Raw genomic sequence first — 24,292 nt, forward strand, 5'->3', positions numbered from 1 at the left:
CCTACTACTGAATAAAATTTACTTGAAGTAGACCTATACTTATTTTTCGTAAGGGTTGACTTAACTACACCGCTTCACATGACTGCACATCTGTTAGCATTTTAAATGTATCATAAGCTAAATAGTTTATGAAGTGAAAGTTCATTAGGTAACAACCATTACATTACATCTGAGAACTGTTACATTTTCAGGAGGCAGAATTATTCTTTGTAGTTATTAAATAGTATTTGAAACGAGTACGCTACACGGTATACACACTCCAACATGCGCACTTCTGACTAACTGAGATAGTCGCGACCAATGAGATTTCGTAATACAGAGGCTCCCCTCTGATTGGCCAGTGCACATGACCAATGACAGCCAGTCGTCCAATGAGAGCTGAGGATGATGCGACATGCCATCGCACTTCTCCGTCTGCTAGAAGCGTGAGGACCGTCTGGAGCGCAACGTGGGGGTAAGTCAAAGAAAAAAAAAAAATTAATCGCGATTAGAGTTGAAGCCTCGTGGTTTGGACACAGTCTATGTGGTTTTAAAGAGCTATGACGAATTCGTCTCAAGACTTTTTAAGGTTTGAAACTTAGGTATTGAGAGATATGTAATGCCGCACATGTGCATTGGGACATTTAACTTCCATTAACACATCACATGCATGACAGCACAGTGACAGCAACAAGACATGCAGCTCCTCGTGTGTGATAACTCACGGCTGTTCAGCCTTCTTTTACCAGAGTTTTTGATTAAAAAACCCCACAGACGAACAAATGACAGTTTACTTGACAATACAATTATCGGTTTATTACAAAGAAAGAAAAAGACATTATATACTCGTACACTAAATAACTCATACGATATGTCTTTCTGTGATGCAGCACACTTAGTGTTATAATTGACAGCTATGATTAACTGATCCACTTGTTTTGCAAACCACTCATATCATTTCATCCTCATCACTTACTTGTATTTCAAGCCATACTGGTGTTCGTCCTACTTTTATGTGATTACTGCATTTTACAAATACAGAAAGGACATGTTACATTATTATTATTATTATTAATAATCATATTTTTAGACCCACTGTAAACGTTTATCTTTGAGCTTTGGTACGACTTCCTTCGAGCATGCGATGTTCTTAAAGGGATAGTTCACCCCAAAATTTAATACTGTCATTATTTACTCATGTTGTATTCCTGCCATTCAAAACTTTGGAACACAAATGAAGATATTTTGAAACACAAATGGAAATATTTTTAATGAAATCTGAGCGATTTCTGTCCCTCCGTTGTCAGTTACGCAACTACCACCTAGAGATTGTAAAACAAATTTTCTGAAGAGACTCGATCGCTTTATATGATCATCAGATTGAATTCAGGCTTTTATTCCAATAAACATTAATCAGGGAACATAAACAGAAGCTCAACCGATCCTGCTTGACACATCATGAACCTCATTGGTTCTTGCTGAAGCTCAAACGTGCTGCCTAACATGAGAATGAACCTCATTGGTTCCCGCAGAAGCTCAAATGTGATGCGTAACATGAGAATGAACCTCATTGGTTCTTGCAGAAGCTCAAATGTCCTGCGTAACATGAGAATGAACCTCATTGGTTCCCGCAGAAGCATAAATGTGATGCGTAACATGAGAATGAACCTCATTGGTTCTCGCAGAAGCTCAAAAGTGCTGCGTAACATGAGAATGAACCTCATTGGTTCTCGCAGAAGCTCAAAAGTGCTGCGTAACATGAGAATGAACCTCATTGGTTCTTGTAGAAGCTCAAAAGTGCTGCGTAACACAAGAATGAACCTCATTGGTTCTTGCACATCAAGCTAACTAGCTTGAGCCTCTGTTTACCACCGCTGATGTGTGAGTTGATGATTGTTTATATGTGAATTAAGGCCTAAATTCAATCTGTTGCTCATATAAAGCGATCAAGTCTCTTCAGAAAATTTGGTCTAAACCGCTAGATTCCTGTTGGATTAGTTTTACAATCTCTTTATGAACTTTTTGAAGCTTTAAAGTGGTAGTTGCAGTGACTGTCAATGGGGGAACAGAAATCAAAAAGATCTTCAATTATGTTTCGAACATGAAAGAAAGTTTTACTTGTTTGAAAGGACATGAGATGTGAGAGGGTGAGAAATTAATGACAGAATTTTAATTTTTGGGTGAACTATCCCTTTAAGACTCTAGAGACGCTAGCAACTTCAAATGCCTGCTTGCTGCTCAACCATTGGCTCTTTTTTTTTATCTGCCTTTTAAATACAATTCATTTGTTTGACAGAAACTTCCCTTAAAGGGATATCTCACCCCAAAAATAATTCTGTCATCATTTACTCAACCTCAAGTTGTTCCAAACCTTTATTAATTAATTTCTTCTGACGAACAAAAGAGAAGATATTTTGAAAAATGGACCCCATTGACTTCCATAGTGTGGGATTCTGATGTGTCCATCAGAAGAAAGAAATGCATTCAGGTTTGGAACAACTTGAGGGTGAGTAAATAATGACAGAATTACATTTTTTGGGTGAAATATCCCTTTAACAAGTCTTTAACTGAGTTTATCTGTGCTCTGAATCACTCACAAATCTTTTGATATTCTCTTTTCAGTTTTCACAAAATATTGCACCTTTTCATGCTTTCCTCTTCAGAAAGATCTTTCTTCCTCCATATTGCATGAGAACTGTGACTTAATGTGGAACAACCTTTTTAACCCTTGTGCTGCATTAGATTTTTAACACCGTTGAGTGCATTAAGGACCAAAAATGGCCACATATTAAACATTGCCTAAAATATTATATATTATTATTATTTTCCACTTTTACCAAGTTAAATCTTTTAACCAGCATCAGTCCTCATCATAACTACCAAAAATGTATTCAATTTCAGGATTTTAACCCTTTAATTACCAGTTTTGTTTGCGAAACCATCGATTTGTATAAGAGGAAAAAACACAAAAATTCAATTATTTTCAATAAACTAAATGCAAAGAGAAAACTTTAGATTTGGATTATCACAGTCCCACTTTGCAAAAAATCCCACCAAAAATGGCCACCTATTAAACATTGCCTATTGCCTAAAATAAGGTGCATTTCCACCCATAGGGAATAAATATGTAGTGACGTCATCTGGTGGAATACGCTATATAATGCAAATATAATGCTTTTGCTTCAAAATGAAAGGATGTTTGTGCAAAAATCATGTTTTATGTATTACTGACAGCCTCAGATTTAAACAACGTTTTAATGGGTTTCAATGGGCCATTTTTGGTCTTTATGGTGCTGAGTGTTACTATTTGATCTACACATTGTGTGTTATACATATTTTGCAAAATGGGATCACATTTTTTACATGTATCCAAAAAGTCAAAATTTTGCCAAATTTCATACCATTTGCATTAAAACAGCCAAAATGGTCAAAGAAATTAAACTGCAAAAGACCAAAAATGTCCCTAATGCAGCATAAGGGTTAAGTAGGTTTTCCATTTGTAGTAAACCTGGCAAACTGCTTAACAAACCTCTCTGAGATTAATACCAGTTATCCAAAAGATAGGCCTATGAGTAATAAAACAAACACTTTCTTTGAAAATCTAAAATCTGGATGCTTATTCTACAGAAATCCTACTGATATGTCACATAATAATTTGGATCACAGTATGCCTTTTCAATGTGAGCATGTCACGTGACTTGTCTTATTTTTTTTCTTTGATAAATAGCCGAGGAGTGAAAATGGATCGAACAAATGAAAAGAGTGAAGCCAAAGGTACGTTTTTAGTGTTGTGTGTGTTTATATAATCGAAAATTATTCAAACCCCATTGCATATCATGTTCATAAACAATATTTACATACTTTCAGCTGTTTCCAATGAACAACTCAAACAAAAGTAATTGAAATAGCTACACAACACAAATGTTTTAAGTGGTTTCCCCAAATTCAACTCAAAATGAAATTTTAATGATTATTCAACCCCTGCAGAGCAGGTGTTGTAACAAGCACACCTGATGCAACTAATCAGGGGCTTCATTAGTTGCACCAGGTGTGCTTGAGCTAGAACACATGAAATATGTGAACTGGCTCGGTTTGTTGGGTGTCACGTTTGACTGCATGTTAGAAATATTTTGAAAAGTCAAAAGTATGGTCCAAAAAGTGCAACTGTTTGTGTTTTTATATATATATATATATATATATATATATAATATTTGTGTCATAATTGTGTGTGTGTGTGTGTGTGTGTATTATATATATATATATATATATAATACACACACACACACAGTTGTTATCGAAATTATTCAACCCCTGTGAATTCTCTCTCTATATATATATATATTAGCGTTTAATGACAATTTTATGAATATTTTCTTTCTGGGTTATAAACTATTTCTAAAACTAGGATTATTTTATTTTCATGTTTCCCAGAAAGAAACATATTTTTCTTAAATGCTAAGTTTTCTTTACCAAAAAAAAGTTATAATAATTTATTATGTTTTTTAAGCAGTAATATCTGAAAATTATACAGCTATCTCCATGACTGCTGTACATATGATATAATAATTGCTTTCATTTTTCTCAAGGGAAAGGAGGAAATAAACCTCCTCAGTCCGACAAACCAGTGGGCTTTTTACAAATGGAAAGGTATGAAGCAATTTTATCCTCATGATTTTAGACAGCTAAGATGATAAATAAAATTACAGATTTTTATTTGGTGGCTCAAATTCTGTATCTGATTAACCCTAACATTTTGTTAAATTTCTTTTGTACAATATCTGTGTAGTTTCAAAAACGTGTGTTTCGTAAACGTTTGTAACGATGCTGAAAATTCTGCTTTAATCACAGGAATAAATTACACGTTACTATATATTCCCACAGAAAACAGCTGTCTTAAATTGTAATCATATTTCACAACTTTTGGCTGTCTAGAATACAGAATTTCAACCTGCTGCCCAAGAGTGTAAAGAGAAGAATTAATGCCCTAAAGAGGCTCCAGCTCCAGAGTGCTAACATAGAGGCCAAGTTCTACGAAGAGGTCCATGAGCTTGAGAGGAAGTATGCTGGGCTTTACCAGCCTATGTTTGACAAGGTATGCTAACGAATCTCTGAATCTCTGTTCAAACACGCTCGGTGTCCTTAAAGTCCCCCTGTAGTCAACCATTTACCCTTTTAAACTCATCTTTTTTCACCAAAATGACATTTAAATGTTTTTTACTTGATTAAAAATGATTCATGCCTATAGATAGCTTGAATGTAACTCTACACCCGTCTCATTTAGTATGCTCTATGAATATGCCAATGAACCCCGCCTCCACTCACTCACTCCAGCTCAGAGATCCACTCGTTGGCGATCGATATTGTATGGTCACAATATGGGTGTTTAAGTCAACATATAGCCGACTCATTCAAGCATGGCCATTCCCTTGGCTGGTGATGAGCTAGTAGTTCAACTTTTACCCACAATGCTAATACAAGGAAGCCAGCCTTCCTGTTACAGGTCTGTCCAAAGACATATATTTTCAAGACCAGCATGAAACAGAATTCTAAAAATATGCTTCATTTTTGTTTTACATAATTGATTGCCATAAGTGTTGTGCCCTTGAAGTGATGTCACATAACACAATGCTTCTGTGTTCAGAGACGGGAGATTGTGACTGGTGCTGTCGAACCCACAGATGAGGAATGCGAATGGCAAAGTTACAAGGAGGAAGATGAGCTTGCTGTAAGTTGATGCTTGTGGGAATCCTGACACCACATCATATCAATTGCAAAAACCTATTTTCTTGGCAAACTTTTCTATGGAAGCCCTGAGCTATTGAACATCTCATTTAGATATTGTGTGCCAATGGTAGATTTAATAAACCGTTTTACACCCACAGGCAGATTTGCAGAAAAAAGCTGCTCTGGAGGAGAAGCAGGCAGATTCAGCCAGCGCCGTTGAGCCGAAAGGAATCCCCGAGTTCTGGCTCACCATCTTTAAACAGGCGGACATGCTTGGAGAAATGCTGCAGGTGAACTTTCACTTCACTTCTGCTTAATGTTTTCACCAAATCTCAGTCCCTCCAGGATTTCACGATTTTTTTGTGTGATTTTTGCGATTTTGTGGTGGTAATTTCCAAAAATTTGTGAAAAAATTTGCGATTTATATTTAACATTTACCATAATAGTATTCAGTTCTTCCAGAAAAACGCGGAGTTTTTTTTGTGATTGTTGCAAAAAAAAGAGAATGAAAATGAAAAAGAGAAAAAAAGTGATTCCCCCAACATCCTGTTAATGTAAGAGTCATTTCTTATTACTTCCTTTGATAAACAAGCATACTAAATCATAGAAAGTGCTGGGAATATTTAATTTCTCATCTTGTTTTATTTCAGACTGTAAGAGTGTAAATAAGGTGTGGCCCCTTTAAGAGCTGCGCGCTCCCTGTTGAACTCTCTGCAGTGTCTCAAACACCCCATGTGTGCGGGTAATTTCTGTTTGATGCTACTTCTTTTATCTTATGTTGTTTATTAAGTAACGATGTGACAGTAGAACGTGCGACAGACAGTTATACGAGTTCGATTTGTGATGTCGTCAATCGCCTCCGTGATTCTGTCTGGCGTCGCGTAATTGCGTCCCTTCATAACGTTCCCATGGAAACAGGGGGAAATGGCTGCTCTTATGTGAAGCAAACGCAACATTTTTCAACTTTCTGATAAGATACATGTGACTTTTTTTGCAACGAAAATGCGAGGATTATGAAATTATGCAAACCCCGCATATTTTGCACGGAAATCGGCAATTTATGCGGCGAAAGTGCGGCGTATTTGAAAAAATGCGCCCCCCGCATAAATATGCGGACTTTGGCTGGTTTTGCATTGAATTCAGCGATCGCATAATCGCGTTTTTCTGGAGGGACTGAAATCTTTTGCAGATGTTGATTAGTGTGAAAAATATTTGCTGATTTGGGTTTTAATGTGAATTTATGTAATTTAACAGTAAATATGTTACATAATAAAGCAATAAGCCATGCATTAAGGCCCTGATATACTCACTGCAAAGTTCCTTTTTTCTTCGACGGAACCGCTAGCAAACTTCTCAATGCAAACAACCACATTGCTGAGAGCGACGTTTAGATTAATATGTAAATGTGAGCTGTGCGCTTTCCTTTCATTAACATAATAAACATACAGCAAAAATGACAGTGGTGGGAAAACAGCAGTTAAGAAAGCATCTGATCATAACAATGTAGATAGGTTTGCACAAGCTCTGCAATATGGCACTCCAGTAAAGTCATATAGCACTTTATACAACAGATTGCTTTAAATCAAGCAGCTTTACAGTATTAAACATGAAAAACAGTTTCAGTGTCGCTTTCGATTAGAAACACATTACAACTTTATTTTCTACTATAAGCGACTTCATGTTCATATTTTTTACTTGTGGTCGTCTCACGTCGAGGGGCCGAACAGAACTAAACCAAAGAAGATTTCCATGTCAAAGAAGGTGGAGCCTCAGAGCCACACCTATCTATTACATCATCACCACTGACCAATGGTGGTTTGCTCTGGTCCGAACTACAAAAATGAACACCAAACCAACCAAGTTTTTGCCTGATGTTGCTTGAAATGACGTCACACCAGATATTTATTTGCTTTTGCGTGAAGTATGTTGGGGCCTTAAGAGTGAATTTGCCACAGTTTAGTGCTTTTGTTATGCACAACATGAACTACTGACCAATAAGATTAATATGATCATTACACATTTTATCATAATAATAATAATAATACATATTTTAACTGTAGTGTCACTGTTGCCAGATTTTGGAGCTAGAGCTATACATTTTATAACATATAAACATTGCATTTTATTGGACGGTCCTGCCTTTGTGTGTTGTTGTTTTTTTTTTTTTTAGTAAGATCACTTAAGGACTTTTACCATACGAAGTATAATAATTTTTATAATATCTTTTGCTGATAATTTACTCACCCCCATGTCATCCAAGATGTCCATGTCTTTCTTTCTTCAGTGGAAAAGAAATTAAGGTTTTTGATGAAAACATTCCAGGATTTTTCTCCATATAATGGACATCAATGGGAACCAAACGGTTCAAGGTCCAAATGAGAGTTTCAGTGCAAACTGTTCAAAGGGCTTTAAACGATTCCAGGCGATGAATAAGGGTCTTATCAAGCAAAACGATCACTCATTTAACAAATAAATAACAAAGTTTAAGTTTTATAAGCTCAAATCGTCGCCTTGCTCTGTTCTGTGATGCACGTTCGTGACTCTCCTGTTCGAACTCGTTCATCAAAATGAACAAATCTTTTTTCGTGTCATTTGGTTCATTCAACGAACGAAATGAATGAATTGACTCGGGAAAAGATTTGTTCATTTTGATGAACGAGTTCGAACAGGAGAGTCACAAACATGCGTCACAGAACAGAGCAAGGCGACGATTTGAGCTTATAAAACTTAAACTTTGTTATTATTTTTTTTTTTAAATGAGCAATCGTTTCACTTGATAAGACCCTTGTTCATCGCCTGGAATCGTTTAAAGCCCTTTGAACAGTTTGCAGTTTGCACTGAAACTGTCTTTTGGACCTTGAACCGTTTGGTTCCCACTGAAGTCCATTATATGGAGAAAAATCCTGGAATATTTCATCAAAAACTTTAATTTCTTTTCGACTGAAGAAAGAAAGACATGGATATCTTGGATGACATGGGGGTGAGTAAATTATCAGCAAAAGTTTTTGAAAAGTGAACTACTCCTTTAAAATATCATGTGTAATTTTAAACGACTCTATTTTTAGTTTGGTTTTTGTTTTGCATTTACGCAACTCTTGTGTGACTTGTCATGAAAATAGCCTCAGCTGCTGACATGTCATTAAAATTTCTAGTCCTATTACTGTAAGGGCATTGCATAAATCAATGATGACTGCTTTGACCCTTTGCATAAAGGGTTGATGTGGTTTACACAAGATGTGGTTTTTGTGACAGGAAGCCCTTAGAGAACATGCAAGTTTGTATCGGTACATGCTCAATTCATGTTATCTGATTATGTTGTCATTTAATGTATAATCTTCTTGATTTCATTTAAATAATCAAGCGATCATTAGGACTGTACAGAGTCTGTATCTGTCTGTGTTTAGCGGATTCTCTCAGCCATGTTTCTTCCATTCCACACAGTGATTTCCAAAGTAGAATCCAATGCCGGCTTAGTCTAACCCTCCTGGGATCTTTTTTTTTTTTGTTTGTTTCCTGTAGGAGCATGATGAGCCAATCCTGAAACACTTGCAGGACATCACTGTGAAGTTTTCTGAGCCAGGACAGCCAATGGTTTGTCAAACCAGCTAAACTAGCCTCTGTTTACTTATAAAACAAATATATCCAGGTATCAATTTTAATATTGTTCAATTGTTTGTCAAAAAACAGAGTTTCACGTTAGAGTTCCACTTTGAGCCCAACAGCTTCTTCAGTAACTCGGTCCTCACTAAAGTCTATAAGATGAAGTCAGAGCCGGACGCTGCAGATCCGTTCTCTTTCGAGGGGCCGGAGATCGTGGGCTGCGAAGGGTAAGATGGAGAACTAGTTAGTGGTGTTTCTAATAGATATCCTGACCAAAACTATTTAACTATATACCCTACCAATCAAAGATTGTTTTTTTTTTTAAAGAAATCTCTCACATAGGGCTGCATTTATTTGGTCAAAATACAGTAAAACAATAATATTGTGCACCAAAGGTGTGTAGCACCTATTGTACTCGTGGGCGTTCTTCTTCTTCCACTCTGGAAGTCTATGGCAGCCCATGAGACCACTTGTGGGAAAGTTGTGAAATGTGGCACACAGTCATGGTGCGTTCACACCGGATGCGAATAGCGCGTCTGCCGCGAATGATTTTAATGTTAAAGGGTTAGTTCACCCAAAAATGAAAATTAAGTCATTAATTACTCACCCCCATGCTGTTCCAACCCCGTAAGACCTTCGTTCATCTTCGGAACACAAATAAAGATATTTTTGATTGAATCTGAGAGCTGGATCACTCTTCCATAGGCTTCCTAAGGGACTGGCTCTTGACGGCCCAGAAAGTCATTAAAGAAAAGGTTTAAATATTCCATGTGCCTAAAGCGGCTCAATTATAAGTTTATCAAGCGACGAGAATACTTTTTGTGCGAAAAAAACATAAATAACGACTTAATTCGACTATTCTATTACTTCCTTACGGGCGCATGCGCGAGAACTGAGACGAGGACGTTCTTCTCCTTCGACTACTTTTTGTTACTGGCTGCTCCGCTTAGGAGTTTTACTGCCACCTACCGTATAAAATGATGATCCATATATAAGGCGCTCCGGATTATAAGGAACACTGTCGTTTTTTGAGAACATTAAAGGCTTTTAAGTGCACCTTATAGTGCGGAAAATACGCAAATTGAAAAGCGTACAGCGCGCATCTTCCTCTGCTTGTAAACAGAAAGTTTTGCGCTTCCAGCTATATCAGCACATCATCTTATATGGTAGGGGGCGGTAAAACTCCTAAGCGGTGAGCAGCCGGTAACAAGAAGTAGACGAATGAGAACGTCCTCGTCTCAGTTCTCACGCATGCGCCCATAAGAAAGTAATGGAATAGTGGAATAAAGTCGTTATTTATGTTTTTTTTTTCGCACAAAAAGTAGTCTCGTCGCTTGATAAACTCATAATTGAGCCGCTGTAGGCACATGGAATATTTAAACCTTTTCTTTAATGACTTTATGGGCCGTCAAGAGCCAGTCCCTTAGGCAGTCTATGTAGGACTGATCCAGCTCTCAGATTCAATCAAAAATATCTTTATTTGTGTTCCGAAGATGAACGAAGGTCTTACGGGGTTGGAACAGCATGGGGGTGAGTAATTAATGACTTATTTTTCAATTTTTGGGTGAACTAACCCTTTAAGTCAATGCAAAGACGTGTTACGTATGTAAAAATTCCTGCGACGCAAATGAGGCGTAGAGGTAGTCACAAATACGCCTCATTCGCGTGTCTGGCGAGAATTGAGTGTCTGGCGTGTTAAGCGCGAATGATTTAGTTAGTGCTATTTGCGCATTCACGCGTTTGATGCGAATTCGCATCTGCCGCCAGAGTTGAAAAATCTGAACTGCGCGGCCGTCAATTCGCACCACGTTAACCAATCAGGAGCCTGCTGCCTGCTCACATGGTGAAGGATCTGGATGCTTCAATAAATTATTTTGTAATATGACTAAATGCCTGGTGTGGTTGTAATGCACAACAAAGCAAATATTTTATCACTTAAAACTTTATTTCAATATACGAGATATGTTCATTTTGTATTGAATGTTATTTATTCCATATCTAGATTATATGAAATATTATTATGATGTAAAGACAACCAACATACATGTGCATAAGTTCGTGTCTGGACGTGAGAGAGAAAAAAATCACAGGACAGGTTAAGAACTTTTGGAGGCTGGCTCTATTTATCATCAAAACAAATGACAGATTAGGTGGATGAGGGCGAGGGTGATCCTCGCTCCGATGCGGGACAAGGTCATCAAACTGGGGGCGGGCCAGCGCAGCTCCTGGAGCGAGCAAATGGTGAAACTCGCCAAACGGTTCGCCTCTGAAGGGTCCGGTGGACACAAATACCGCGACAATGATCCTCACGCCGCTGTTCTGCTCTCCAGAAAAAGTACAGAGCGGTGACTCTCTCGATGAATGCTCGATCGACATAAAAAAGATGGCCGCCAACGGGTTTCGATTCTGACGCGTGTAAATTTCGCTTCAAACTTTTGTTTTTACGCACGTAAGTTTCGCTCTTGACGCGCGAATTGATTCAAAGTGTTCAAGCGTCAAACTAGACGTGAATTTGACGCGCTATTCGCGTCCGGTGTGAACGCACAGTCAGACGACAGTCTAAACTATCACCATAGCCAATTTGGAGTCTCTAATTAAAACCCTCTAGCGCCACCAACTGTTCAAATATGTTCTCACGTTTATGCTAATAACCTTTGAACTGTAAGGGCTAGAAACCTTTAAGACAATTTGATATGACATCATTTTCCGTTATGAAAAAAATCCGAAAAATCACTTTTTCAAATCCCCCCCAGTCCGTTGCTCCGATTTTCATGAAGATTTAACCAGATCATCTTCAGACCAGGCCAATGAAAATTTATGGAATTCAAATTGATTTGTCAAAGCATTGAATGAATTTGACGAAGAGCACGCCAAAATGCCTCCGTACCTCTGTATATCACTGTATTTCCTTCTTTTAAACACATATTCAGTCTTAATTATTGCAAACTTTTCACCAGGTAGTGTAGAATTGATTTTGCATGAATGACCCATTATTTTGTGGCTTGTTTGGGAGAGAAATAAACATTTTTACTTGGCATTTAGATTTGATTCTGTTCTTTACATAAATCTGGACTACCAGTGTTTCTAAATTATTTCCATATGTATATATTTTTTTCTTTTAGTTGTAAGATTGACTGGCAAAAAGGCAAAGATGTGACAGTAAGAATTGTTAAAAAGAAGCAGAAACACAAAGGAAGAGGGACCATTCGGACGGTCTCCAAAGAGATTCCACAAGATTCATTCTTCAACTTCTTCAACCCAGTTAAAGGTAACTATAAATTGTTCATTTTTAACATTTTGGTTGAATTTAGTAGTTTGTTTTTCATTTCATGGGTTTGGTATCTCAGGCAGAAGAATAGAGAATCACCATAAATGGTACAACAAAAGGTTAAGCCTCATCTTAGTTTGAGAAACAACCTTAACTCATAGTTTAGCATTACGAGAAACTTGTTAGTTTGATTTAATTAGACTGAAATCTCGGGATTAAGATAATTGAGTGTGTTTTCAAATGGATGGTTTAATGGCGTTTCATGAAAAGGCTCTTGAAATGTACTTATGATGTATATCAGGTAGCGAATTGGTTTGTTGATTTTTCAAAATATGATTGGATGATCATATGATTTTACAGTCCGATTTAGGGTTGCATCTTGTGACCTCACTTCCTGTTTGTGGGTAGTTTAGATGTCTTTGGTCCATGTTGTGTTCATATGTCAGTGGAACCGCACCAGAGTTTGTGACATTACCGTGAAACCAGACTTTATTGTGCCACAATAGCAAGCGTATTTCCTCTGAATCGTTCCCTATCCCCTATATAGTGCACTGTGTGCCATTCATCATGTAGAGAACAGTAGGCTAAATGTGTGAACAAGTGACTGATTTTATCCCCAGCTTCAGCATCTATTTGTAATGTAAGGGGCAGAATGCTTCAGATTCTAGAGAGCATTTGATTGGACAAAATCTGATGAGAAGCTGAAGTGCAGAGTGATGTCATCAAAATCACTGATCCATGTTGGTGGAAGTGAGAGACTGGGAGTTTTAATGGCTATATACCGTAAGCATAACATATTCAGACTAAAGTCAAAAAAACTTCAATTTTGGTGTCATGGGGACTTTAAAAACTGTGAAGTTTCTCTCAAAATTATTTTTTTTCTGGCATACACATGTTTAATTAGATGCCACAAATGTACTTTTTAAGTGTCTTCTGGGCAGCAGGGGGCATCACACGGTTATGTTAGTCTGGATTGATTGGTGGACCGTCCACTGGGTGGCAAATGTTTCCAACTCAGAACTATTTTGTATGTATTACAAACTTCCTCCAGATGGCACTTGACAGCTAAGCTTGTGCATCTTCAGCAGCGGTCTGGGCTCAAAAATACACCTCAATCAAATGTTTGGCCCCACTTTATATTAGATGTCTTGAACCTATTATGTACTAACCTTTAAATTAATAATTTGATACAGTGAACTTTTGCAAGATATACCGTAATTATATTCATAGCTGTATTTAATTTCTGCCTGGAATGACATCTATAATTACTCTGTTGACCTTCTCTTACACCTTAACCTACGCTTAAACATACCTATACCAACACACCTGTCCCTAACCTTACCCGGATCACACCTTAATTGCAGTGTTTCCCAAGGAACTTTTTCACTCACCAGCCAAATTGGCCAGTCAAGTTACCAACCATTGAGAACTTCTACTAGCCCAAACTTATGATAAATAAACCAGATTATCACAAATTAGATTCAAGTATATGCATTTATAAATCTGTATTGCTTTATGACAGTCAGTCACTGTTTGTGCAAAATAAAAACAAAATTGCCAAAGGCGCTTTATGCCCCAAAAAAGTGGCGTCAATAAGTTTAAAGTAACTGATAAAATGGCACAAACGAAAAGAGAAATTGCAATCTAAATTATTTCTCTATATGAAGCATATTTAAGCCACAGTGTTTCATACTGATGCATAGGTTTGCATTTAAAGGCACAAATTTTGAAAGAAAGTCAACCGAGGAGAACCAATAGGGGTCATTGACCTGCGGTTGCGATTGGCTGATTTTAGAAAGTGTGCGTTGAAAGAAAACTGTCTTCCGTCAACCTGTAAAAGTCATTCTCTAAAAAATATGGATAAATATATGCATAAATTTAAGATGCATGTATTTGAACTAGAGCCAGACCGATATATCGGCCGATATTAGGCATTCTCCATAATATCGGTATCGGCAGTTATAATGACCGATAAATTAATATTTAAAAACTAAAATAAAAAAAACGGACGAAACACGCTTTAATCATCTCTCCTTGGCAAATGTATGTTTTACAGTTTGCAGTATGATGGTATCTATTGCTAAATGATGGCTCATCATAGACTAGCTAAACACAAAGCTAGCTAATGCCACTTTCATCAGTGGAAGACCGCTAACATTAATGAGCTTTGAAACCACAATTAACTTTTTCTGCCTAAATAAAGTAATTATTACTGTATTTATAACTCGCATATCTCTAGTTACAGTCCCTGCATTGTAAAATGTAAGTTATACTTGCGAGGAGTGAACATTTAGACATTTAGAAAAAGTATCAAACGTATCTCGTGCAGAAAAGTTAGCTTTTCTTTTACACGTGTGTGAAATCCAACAATATTTAATAAAAAAAAATATCGGCCGATATATCGGAATATCGGATTTTAAAAACCAAAAATATTTGTATCGGTTTCGGCCTTCAAAATCCTTTATCGCTCGGGCTCTAATTTGAACTGCTTATGAAAATTGGATTACACTGTTTTAACCAACAATTTAAAAAAAATAAATAAATAAATATGCAATAATCAAGTTTCGATATATCAATAATCCAGTCTCATACATTTGAACTAATTGAATATTGCTTGTTCCACAGCTAGCCATATTTTAACCATGTTCATACTCCAATGTTCATACTCATACTGTTCATTTTCACAACAGCTCTATTATAAATAACAGGTTGATTATATTCAAGTTTCCAAAATGCTTTTAAACAGTAATTTTTCAGTGCAGAAATCGTACCTGTTTCGAACCCGTTTTACTTATGTATGACTGACCAAAATATGCGTATTGCGTGTGTCTGAAGGTTCTCTATAATACAGGTCAAAGGAAAGCAGGGCTTTTGATTGTGTGAGGAGATTCTTCAGTTTTTAATAGTCAAACACAGTCAGAAAGCCTTTCATCCCAGCCGAGGAATGTGTGTCTTCAACCGCCGTGACACCGCAGTGTTTCCTTCACCTCAAGCAGCCTTCCAAAAATGCTCAGCATTAAATGCTTTAGATTTTTTACGCGCGATGTTTCCCGTCAACCGCGACTGGTGAAGAATGCCACCCGTCCTGCACACAGACTGTGGGAAAGTGACACGATTACCGGATGTGTGTAATTTATCTGTTACTGAGGTGATTTCCACAACATTCCTGTCCTAGGAGTGGCATTTACACTAAAATGGCTGTAACTGAATGATGTAATGCTTTCTGTGTTTCAAGTCACCATTATCTATAGAGCGCTTCCTATAAAGCAGATTGTTCAAGGCAGCTTTACAGTGATAACAGGGAAATAATGCATTTCGGCTGTTGAAGTCAGTTCAGTGTTGTTTCGGTTTCATTATAAAGATCATCAATTATTAAATTAGATCAGTACAGTAAGGCCCCGTCCACACTACTGCGTTTTCGTTTAAAAAACGGAGAATTAAAACAAACACGATCTCCGTCCACACCAGCGTTTTATCTGCGTATTAGAAATGATCTCCGTCCACATTAAAACGACTGAAAACGCGGATCACATGACCATTCACCAACACTGGGCATGCGCGTGCCGGTGTAAACAGTGAATGACGAATCAGGGAAGGACGCGTCATGACTGATAACACCCAATCATAGAGCCCAGCGTGAGCCTCTGCGTCAGCGTTTCTGAAGTTCTCCGTTTTGTCTCGTCCACACTAAAACGCCCTCCGGAGATTTAAAACACAAAACGCAGCTACAGCGTTTCTAAACTTCTCCGTTTTAGGTCTTCGTTTTCCCGTTTTAGTCTGGACGGGAGGTGCAAACGTAGCAAAAGGTCTCCGTTTTTAAACGAAAACGCAGTAGTGTGGACGGGGCCTCAGATCAATAATATTATTGAACATTAAGTGTTTGTCAAGTCGCCTTGATTTATACAGCGATTTTAACAATATAGATTGTTTTAAAGCAGCTTTACAGTGATAAAGTAAAGTAACAGAGATTGTTTTGGCTTTACAGAAGCTCTAGCATAAAGTTATTGTCCAGCTAAAGTTAGTTTTGATCGATTCACTTTCTTTGCAAGGATTATTAGTTATTAACTTAGAAACTTGACTTAACAGAAAACCCTTAACGCACCCTATCCGCTCAACAACAGTGCCTGGGGCTCGAGAACGCAAACCTTGACATCGGGTCCAAGGTATCCACATGAAGAGACATCTCCTTCAGGCCAGTCTTTGATCAGGACCTTTTCAAAGTATGGCTCGCGGCAGTCTCACAAAACCTGTCAGGAACTTGTCTTGGTCATATTTCACTCAGAATTTGGCGTAAACAGAATGAGAACATGGATCCGTCATGCCTTGTTACCACTGTGCAGGCTGGTGGTGGTGGTGTAATGATGTGAGGGATGTTTTCTTGACACACTTTAGACCCCTTAGTGCCAACTGGGCATCGTTTAAATGCCACGGCCTACCTGAGCATTGTTTCTGACCATGTCCATCCCTTCATGGCCACCATGTCCCCATCCTCTGATGGCTACTTCCAGCAGGATAATGCACCATGTCACAAAGCTCGAATCATTTCAAATTGGTTTCTTGAACATGACATTGAGTTCACTGTACTAAAATGGCCCCCACAGTCACCAGATCTCAACCCAATAGAGCAGGGGTCTCAAACTCAACTTAACTGGGGGCTACTGGAGGTAGAGTCTGGGTCAGGCTGGGCCGCATCAAGTATTCCACAAAAAAAGTATTCAAGTATTACAAAAAGGAGCACAACTGATCCAATGTTCTCAATCTTTATTATTAAAAGTTTCTTCTGAACTGTTCCTCTGAAGTTGAGTATTCCTTTCTGGACATGATTGGTTCTTCATGAGCTGTCCTTCTGACAGTTGAAGTTCATTTTACAAACTTTCTTTGTCTTTTCCTTTATAACACATCTTTGCGATGCTTATATTTGCTCATGTCCTTTTTTTATACAACATAATATGATATTGAATGTTTTTTTGGAAGGCACTTTTCCATTTATTATACTTTAAAAAAAGACAAATATTGCTTTTGAAATACAAATATTTGCAGTCATGTCTGCCATGAATTCTTTCTACCAGTGTTGTAGTACTCGAGACTCGGACTCGTCTCGGACTCGGTCTCGAGACCATATTTTAATGGTCTTGGTCTTGTCATGGACTCGTGTCCATTTGGACTCGAAATTGACTCGTACTCGAACATTTTTTTTTTAGGACTCGGAATTATTCCCGAGTCCACTCGAGTTCAGTTAAAAATATTTTTCATGATTATTAATGTATGTTAATAAAATATTTCTTTAAATTGATTTTGGTGATTTTCTAGTGCGCAACTGCGCATGACAAATTGTAATAAAATTACTTTTAACACCACCTACTATGTGGCCTTTTTACCCTAAACTGATCATATTTTTTAAACTCTAGGTAAATTCAGTAAAAAAAAAAATAAAAAAAATAAAAGTAAATTAGGTGATCAACCCTCACTGGTCTCGGTCTCGACTCAGACTCGACCGTCTCTGGTCTCGGACTCGACTCGGACTCGACTCTCTATGGTCTCGGTGTCGACTCGGACTCGAGTGAGGTGGTCTCGACTACAACACTGCTTTCTACACATGTCTCAGGCAAACCTTATCAACTTGTTGGACACTATAGCTCAAAATGATTATTCTCACATTGTATTAGAGCAGGGATCTCCAACACGTCGCTCGCGAGCTAGTAGCTCATGGCCTGATTGGTGGTAGCTCGTCAAGAGGCCTGTTCACATATCTCGCTCGCATATTTTGCGCACGCTCAAGTTCGTTATATTTGGCGTTATATCTGTAGGCGCGCGACAAGCGCGCTCATAATTGAAGCGACGCGCTCATTTTTCCAGGCGCAGTACGTTTGTACTTCGCGGTTGTCTATGACAACTATTGACAACAAACCCACCGTACACATGAGACTATGGTAGCCCATAAGGGATAATGAAAAAAAAAAAAAACGCGGCACACGCAACTACGGGCCGCACTAACATTAAACTTTAATGTCAAGTCGGGGGCCACAAAATATCACCCCGCGAGTTTGAGACCCCTGCAATAGAGCATTTTTGGGACGTGGTGCAACGGGAGCTTCGTGTCCTGGATGTGCATCCCGCAAATCTCCATCAACTGCAAGATGCTATCCTATCAATATGGGCCAACATTTCTAAAGAATGCTTTCAGCACCTTGTTGAATCAATGCCACATAGAATTAAGGTCGTTCTGAAAGCGAAAGAGGGTCAAACACAGTATTAGTATGGTGTTTTTTATATATATATATATAATGTATAATGTGTATAATGAAATATAATGTGTACTATAAAATGTATAATGAAATATCACAATTTAAGTTATCTGTTTCCCATTTCTAGTCCTGTTCTAGTATTAATACTTTTTTTCCCCCTTTCTTTTCTAGCGACACCTGATGGAATGGTGAGTGGGACTTCCTTGCGTCCTCAGTGTGTTGTTGTGTTTGTAAACATGTGAATCATTGCTGTTTTCAACACACGTCTTTCAGCTGCCTACACAAACACATTCTGTAGCGCAAGTTTAGAAAACACGTCACGAACAGGAAACATTGAAAGAGTTCTGCGTCAGTTACGGTCAACTCTTCATGTAGTAACGTACATGTAGCCTAGCTGCTTAAACACAAGTACAGTCATGATGAGTGATTTGTTAATTCGCTTCTCTAAACTCAATGTCACACACTGAACGTATTTCATTAATATGAAATGAGGAGATGCTGTTTATGCTGATGCTGAGACACTTAAGTAAAAAAAAAAGAAAGAAACTGTGCTCACTATGCATGTTTGTGTCCAGGATGAAGAGTTGGACTTCACTCTAGCTCCAGATTTTGAGACCGGGCACTTCATTCGGGAGAGGGTCATTCCCAGAGCCGTGCTTTATTTCACAGGAGAGGCCGTAGAAGACGACGATAGTGTACGTCTACTCTGTTGACTATTAATCATGTGAAAAATGGGAATGATTATAGTTTTTGAAATAAATATTCATAATGCTGTATATCTTGATGTATGTGTTTGCTCTGCTTGTGTAGTATTTCATTTATTGGGATTTATTTTGGAACTTTATTTTAGGGTTGGGTCGTGGGACTGGTCCCCTTTTTTATTTTTATTCAGTTGATTTTTTATCATTTTTAATCACAAATAAATGAACCTCAATGGCAATATTATATTAAATACTTAATATATATATATATATAGTACATTTGATTTATAATATTTTTATAATTCCATGCTGTTTTGCAGTTTGAAGAGGAGGATCTTGAAGAGGAGGAGGTGAGAATCATTCGATAGACGGCCTTATTTATTTTGGGGCAATAAATAATTTAAAAGATGAATATTATTGTCATTCAGGACCTGGATGAGGAAGGTGAAGAAGAAGAGGAGGAGGAGGGAGATTTTAACACCACGGTGAGAATTTAAATCCTCTTTTGCCCAGTTTAATTTTTAGCAATTGATTAATTTGAGCAATGTGACTTTGGGGCAAGATTTCATTAGGCCACTTAATATTTTAATGTTTTAAAGGAGTAGTTCACTTTGAAAAAAACTTTTGCTGATAATTTACTCACCCCCATGTCAATGAACAAATCTTTTTTCGTGTAATTTGGTTCATTCAACGAATTTGACTCTGGAAAAGATTCGTTCATTTTGATAAACGAGTTCAAACAGGAGAGTCACGAACGCGCATCACAGAACAGAGCAAGGCGAGCATTTGAGCTTATAAAACTTAAACTTTGTTATTTTTTAAATGAGTGATCGTTTCGCTTGATAAGACCCTTATTTGTCGTCTGGAATCGTTTAAAGCCCTTTGAACAGTTTGCAGTTTGCACTGAAACTGTCTTTTGGACCTTGAACCGTTTGGTTCCCGTTGAAGTCCATTATATAGAGAAAAATCCTGGAATGTTTTCATCAAAAACTATAATTTCTTTTCGACTGAAGAAAGAAAGACATGGACATCTTGGATGACATGGGGGTGAGTAAATTATCAGCAAAAGTTTTTTTAAAAGTGAACTAAAAAATAAAAATAAAAAATAAAATAAAAACACTGGTGATACCGCTGTTGTCACACGTCAACTAACCTGTGGGAAAATATTCTCACAGTCACATCCCTAAATAAATATGTATATAATTATTTTGTATATATAAATACACACATGCATGTATATATTGAAGAATATGTATTATTCATACATACAATATTTATATTTATATAAAATAGATTATGTATTTATATATATATATATATATATATATAGAATTTAAGCGCAAATAATTCTTAAATATATACATGCATGCATAGGTATTTATATATACAAAATAATTATATACAGCACACACAAATATATTATGTAAACACAGACTTTTATTTTGGATGCGATTAATCGCAATTAATTTTTGCACAGCCCTAGTATTAACTAACATGAACTAACCATGAGCAATACATTTGTTACTGTATTTGTTCATCTTTGTTAATGTTAGTTAATAAAAATAAAGTTTAATTAAAGTTAGTTAATAAAAAAAATGTTCATTTTTTGTTCATGTTAGTTCACAGTGGATTGACTAATGTTAGCAAAATTTTAATAAATTAACATTAACAAGGATTTATAAGTGCAATTCATTATTAGTGCATGGTAACTAATGTAGTTAACTAATGACCCTTACTGTAAATTGTTACTTAGTGTGTATATATAACAGTATACAATATGCAGCCACAAACATAGTATGCGACACAGGACTTACTGTTTATATTTGAAATGCAGATTTTGCTGATTTGTGTTTGAGTGAAGTGGTTTGGATTGAAAGCATTAACTTGTATGGTGCTCATAATGGGTTGCATGCCTGACATGTAAACCTGTGTGTTTGTTCCTCCACTTCCCCTTTACAGGCATAATTCATTTCTCACTTCATGCATTTCTAGGTAAGAGACACCGGAAGGGATGTGGCTCTCTTTCCCACCAATCTTTCCCATCTTCCCTTTATTCTAGTCTTTCTCCTCTGCTTTCACTCGTATGCCACTTTCACATGAGAGGGTTGTGTGTCGATAAAAGGTTAACTGACTGTCATGTTTGGTTTGAAAACAGCAGTCTGGAATTCGGTTCATATGAACCGCAGTCTGTAGCTGAGTAACCGTAACTACTAGTAATTATGTACATTTATATGTGTCTTAAACTTTCTACCGTTCAGATATCAGACAGGTTCAGACAGGTTTTGTTTTTGTTAGACGGTGGTCATTAGGTTTAGTAAAGATGTGCAGCACAACTACTTTCATTAACATTTAAATAGGACTTTTGTAACAGACTGATCTAATAAAGATCAAAAAGCAGTAAAAAAACGGCCTGTTTATGAATATCTATTTGAAATAGCATACTTAAACTTATGACTCAAACCATCAAATCTCATACTGAGTGCCGCAGAAAAATAGGTCATATATAGTCAATGTCGGGTGGAAACTTCGTATCTCCAAAAACACAACTTTTCAAAAAATGGGAAAACACGATTTAAAAAAAAAAAAAAAACACACTATGTTGTCAAAGTTGATATAGTGGCTTCATAGTCAAACACTTGCATGTCATTATATTATTAATAATTTACCAAAATCAAGCTCAAATGGAGACCAGCGATCTTTTGGAGAATATCAAACATGCATGGTTTGTCCATCACCAGAATGACTAACAGAGACAGTAAGTGGGGAAAGTTAGTCAACATAAATCCACACGCCAAGATAGCGTTCTTTACAACGGCAACCTCCTGAAACCTGAAGTTTTTCTTAGACATTGAAGACTAAACTTCTCAATTCTAAATTAACCTTAAAGGTGAAGTACATCATTTTTTCACAGTAAAATACTTGGCATGACATATTAACCTCTGGTTTAATAGACTGGTGCCGGTATGACTTCAGTATCCTGGAAAATTAATTTACCGCTGTTTCCTCCGTGATTTTACTATGAGGCTTTATTTTTGCACTATTTTTGGAAATCTCTTGAACTTTCGTCTCAGGCCTACAAGGAAGAAATATAGTAGTCGAATAAAGTCGTTATTTTTGTTTGTTTTTTTCGCACAAAAAGTATTCTCGTCACTTGATAAACTTATACTTGAGCCACTGTAGTCACATGGACTATTTAAACATTTTCTTCAATGACTTTCTGGGCCGTCAAGTTTCGATCCCTTAGGCATCCTATGTAGCAGTGATCCACCTCTCAAATTGAATCAAAAATATCTTCATTTGTGTTCCGAAGATGAACGAAGGTCTTACGGGGTTGGTACAGCATGGGGGTGAGTAATTAATGACAAATCATTTTTGGCTGAACCAACCCTTTAAATTATGTTTACCACAGGCTTTGTTTTACTCATAATGGATAAAAACCCATTCTCAAACCCCATAGAAAAATCTTAAAGGAACCAGCGACAAATTAGACTTTCGGTTTCTGACATCATACCTGAGCAACCTGTAGCATGATTTGGGGGCGGGACTAACAAATGATAGACAGGGGCGGTGCCAAAACCGTTTTGGAAACAATATTTCTGCAATTACGTTTGATGCAACTACTGGTGCAGAAATTTCATACTTCACCTTTACCAAACCAAGCATGTATTATGAACGAACTACTTCCTGTTCCCCAGTGCCTGAACTAATACTCTTAATCTTTTATCTCCGTCTTGTTCTTCCAGAAAGACCCTCCTCCTGCAGAGTGCAAACAGCAGTAAGACTCGTGAACGGACAGCCACGGCACAACTCGGCTGTCCGTCGGACAATTCGACGATGTGGATGCAGGCCTAATTTCCTCGTGGACTCGCCACACTAATGCAATAGGAAACCAAACACTGTTTAGGAAATGCATGTTTGTTTATTTCTCTGCTGTGTACTTTTTACACAAATGACCTCCGTGTTCTCATTCATAAATTCCAAAATTTAGCCCACAAAATGCGTAACGTATTAAAGACATTTCTACGTTTTTCTTTTGACTAAGAAACCTTTTCTCTGTTCAAAATGTTTGCTTAGAGCTGGTGTCTGAGCTCCAGCAAAATTTTAATTCCTATCCTAAGGTCCTGTTTTGAATTCCTATCCTAACTTAGCCGTTTTTGCAACGTAGCTGGTTTATGGACACTCCCCAGATGACATGAACTCCGAGGCATCGTCCGGTGTAGCGTCACTCAGGGTTTTTTGCCAACAAAATGAGCCTGCTGTCTTCTGGAATTTGACATAACTGAAATTTCCGATAAACGCTGTTACAATGTAGTTTATTAAAGTGTTTTGATGTGAATCGTCCTGCTCATTGGTTGCTGGACGATATGGTGTGAGGTTATAGAATTCTTATGATTTGTCTCCAGGGTTGGGCGTCATCGAATTCCCAATCCTTGCGTGACGTAACGCATATCCATGCCATGCACGTTGACATGGGATTTCAACCATAGTTTCTTTCGCCATGTGGTTGTGTGTCGAGTTGCTTGCAATCATGCACAGAATTGCATCAGTTACAGTATTGAGAATGTTATCAAGCAGATCTTAAAGCTATTGCAGGTTTACCTTGCGTTTGAACTGTGTGAAAGCCATAGCCTTATCTGAAACCTCTTTGGTTTGTTTTGCATTGTTTCCATTTTGTACAAGATAGAAAAGAGATTCTATTAAATGTTTTGCGACGTGATGCCGCAAAGACTTGCTCTTTTTCTTAAAAGACTAAATAAAAGTGCATAAGTGTGAAA

At 37.4% G+C, this 24,292-nt stretch overlaps 1 protein-coding gene across 2 annotated transcripts; it reads left to right on the forward strand.

Moving 5' to 3' along the window:
- The first annotated feature begins 357 nt into the window (after positions 1-357).
- Positions 358-24,292, forward strand: nap1l4a (nucleosome assembly protein 1-like 4a). 2 transcript variants are annotated; one of them, XM_039663174.2, is made up of 15 exons: positions 358-454; positions 3,707-3,753; positions 4,566-4,626; positions 4,912-5,071; positions 5,621-5,704; positions 5,862-5,993; positions 9,223-9,294; positions 9,391-9,530; positions 12,426-12,571; positions 18,988-19,004; positions 19,392-19,511; positions 19,838-19,867; positions 19,946-20,002; positions 21,477-21,509; positions 23,261-24,292. In XM_039663174.2, exons 1-14 carry the CDS (start codon positions 372-374, stop codon positions 21,480-21,482), a joined length of 1,155 nt encoding a protein of 384 aa, XP_039519108.2. In that variant the 5' UTR covers positions 358-371; the 3' UTR covers positions 21,483-21,509; positions 23,261-24,292. The 2 variants fall into 2 exon arrangements, with proteins under 2 accessions (XP_039519108.2, XP_039519107.2); XM_039663173.2 differs by lacking the exon at positions 21,477-21,509.

The sequence above is a fragment of the Pimephales promelas genome, chromosome 25 (assembly GCF_988280905.1).
Source record: "Pimephales promelas chromosome 25, fPimPro1.hap1.1, whole genome shotgun sequence".
In the NCBI taxonomy this organism is placed as follows: Eukaryota; Metazoa; Chordata; class Actinopteri; order Cypriniformes; family Leuciscidae; genus Pimephales; species Pimephales promelas.

What these genes read in the sequence shown, in the direction of transcription:
- nap1l4a (XM_039663173.2), top strand. Translation starts at nt 372, where the DNA reads ATGAGAGCTGAGGATGATGCGACATGCCATCGCACTTCTCCGTCTGCT. An exon ending in GGCTTTTTACAAATGGAAAG is followed by an intron (nt 4,627 to 4,911) that starts GTATGAAGCAAT and finishes TTGGCTGTCTAG; the next exon opens with AATACAGAATTTCAACCTGC. An exon ending in AGGGAGATTTTAACACCACG is followed by an intron (nt 20,003 to 23,260) that starts GTGAGAATTTAA and finishes TTGTTCTTCCAG; the next exon opens with AAAGACCCTCCTCCTGCAGA.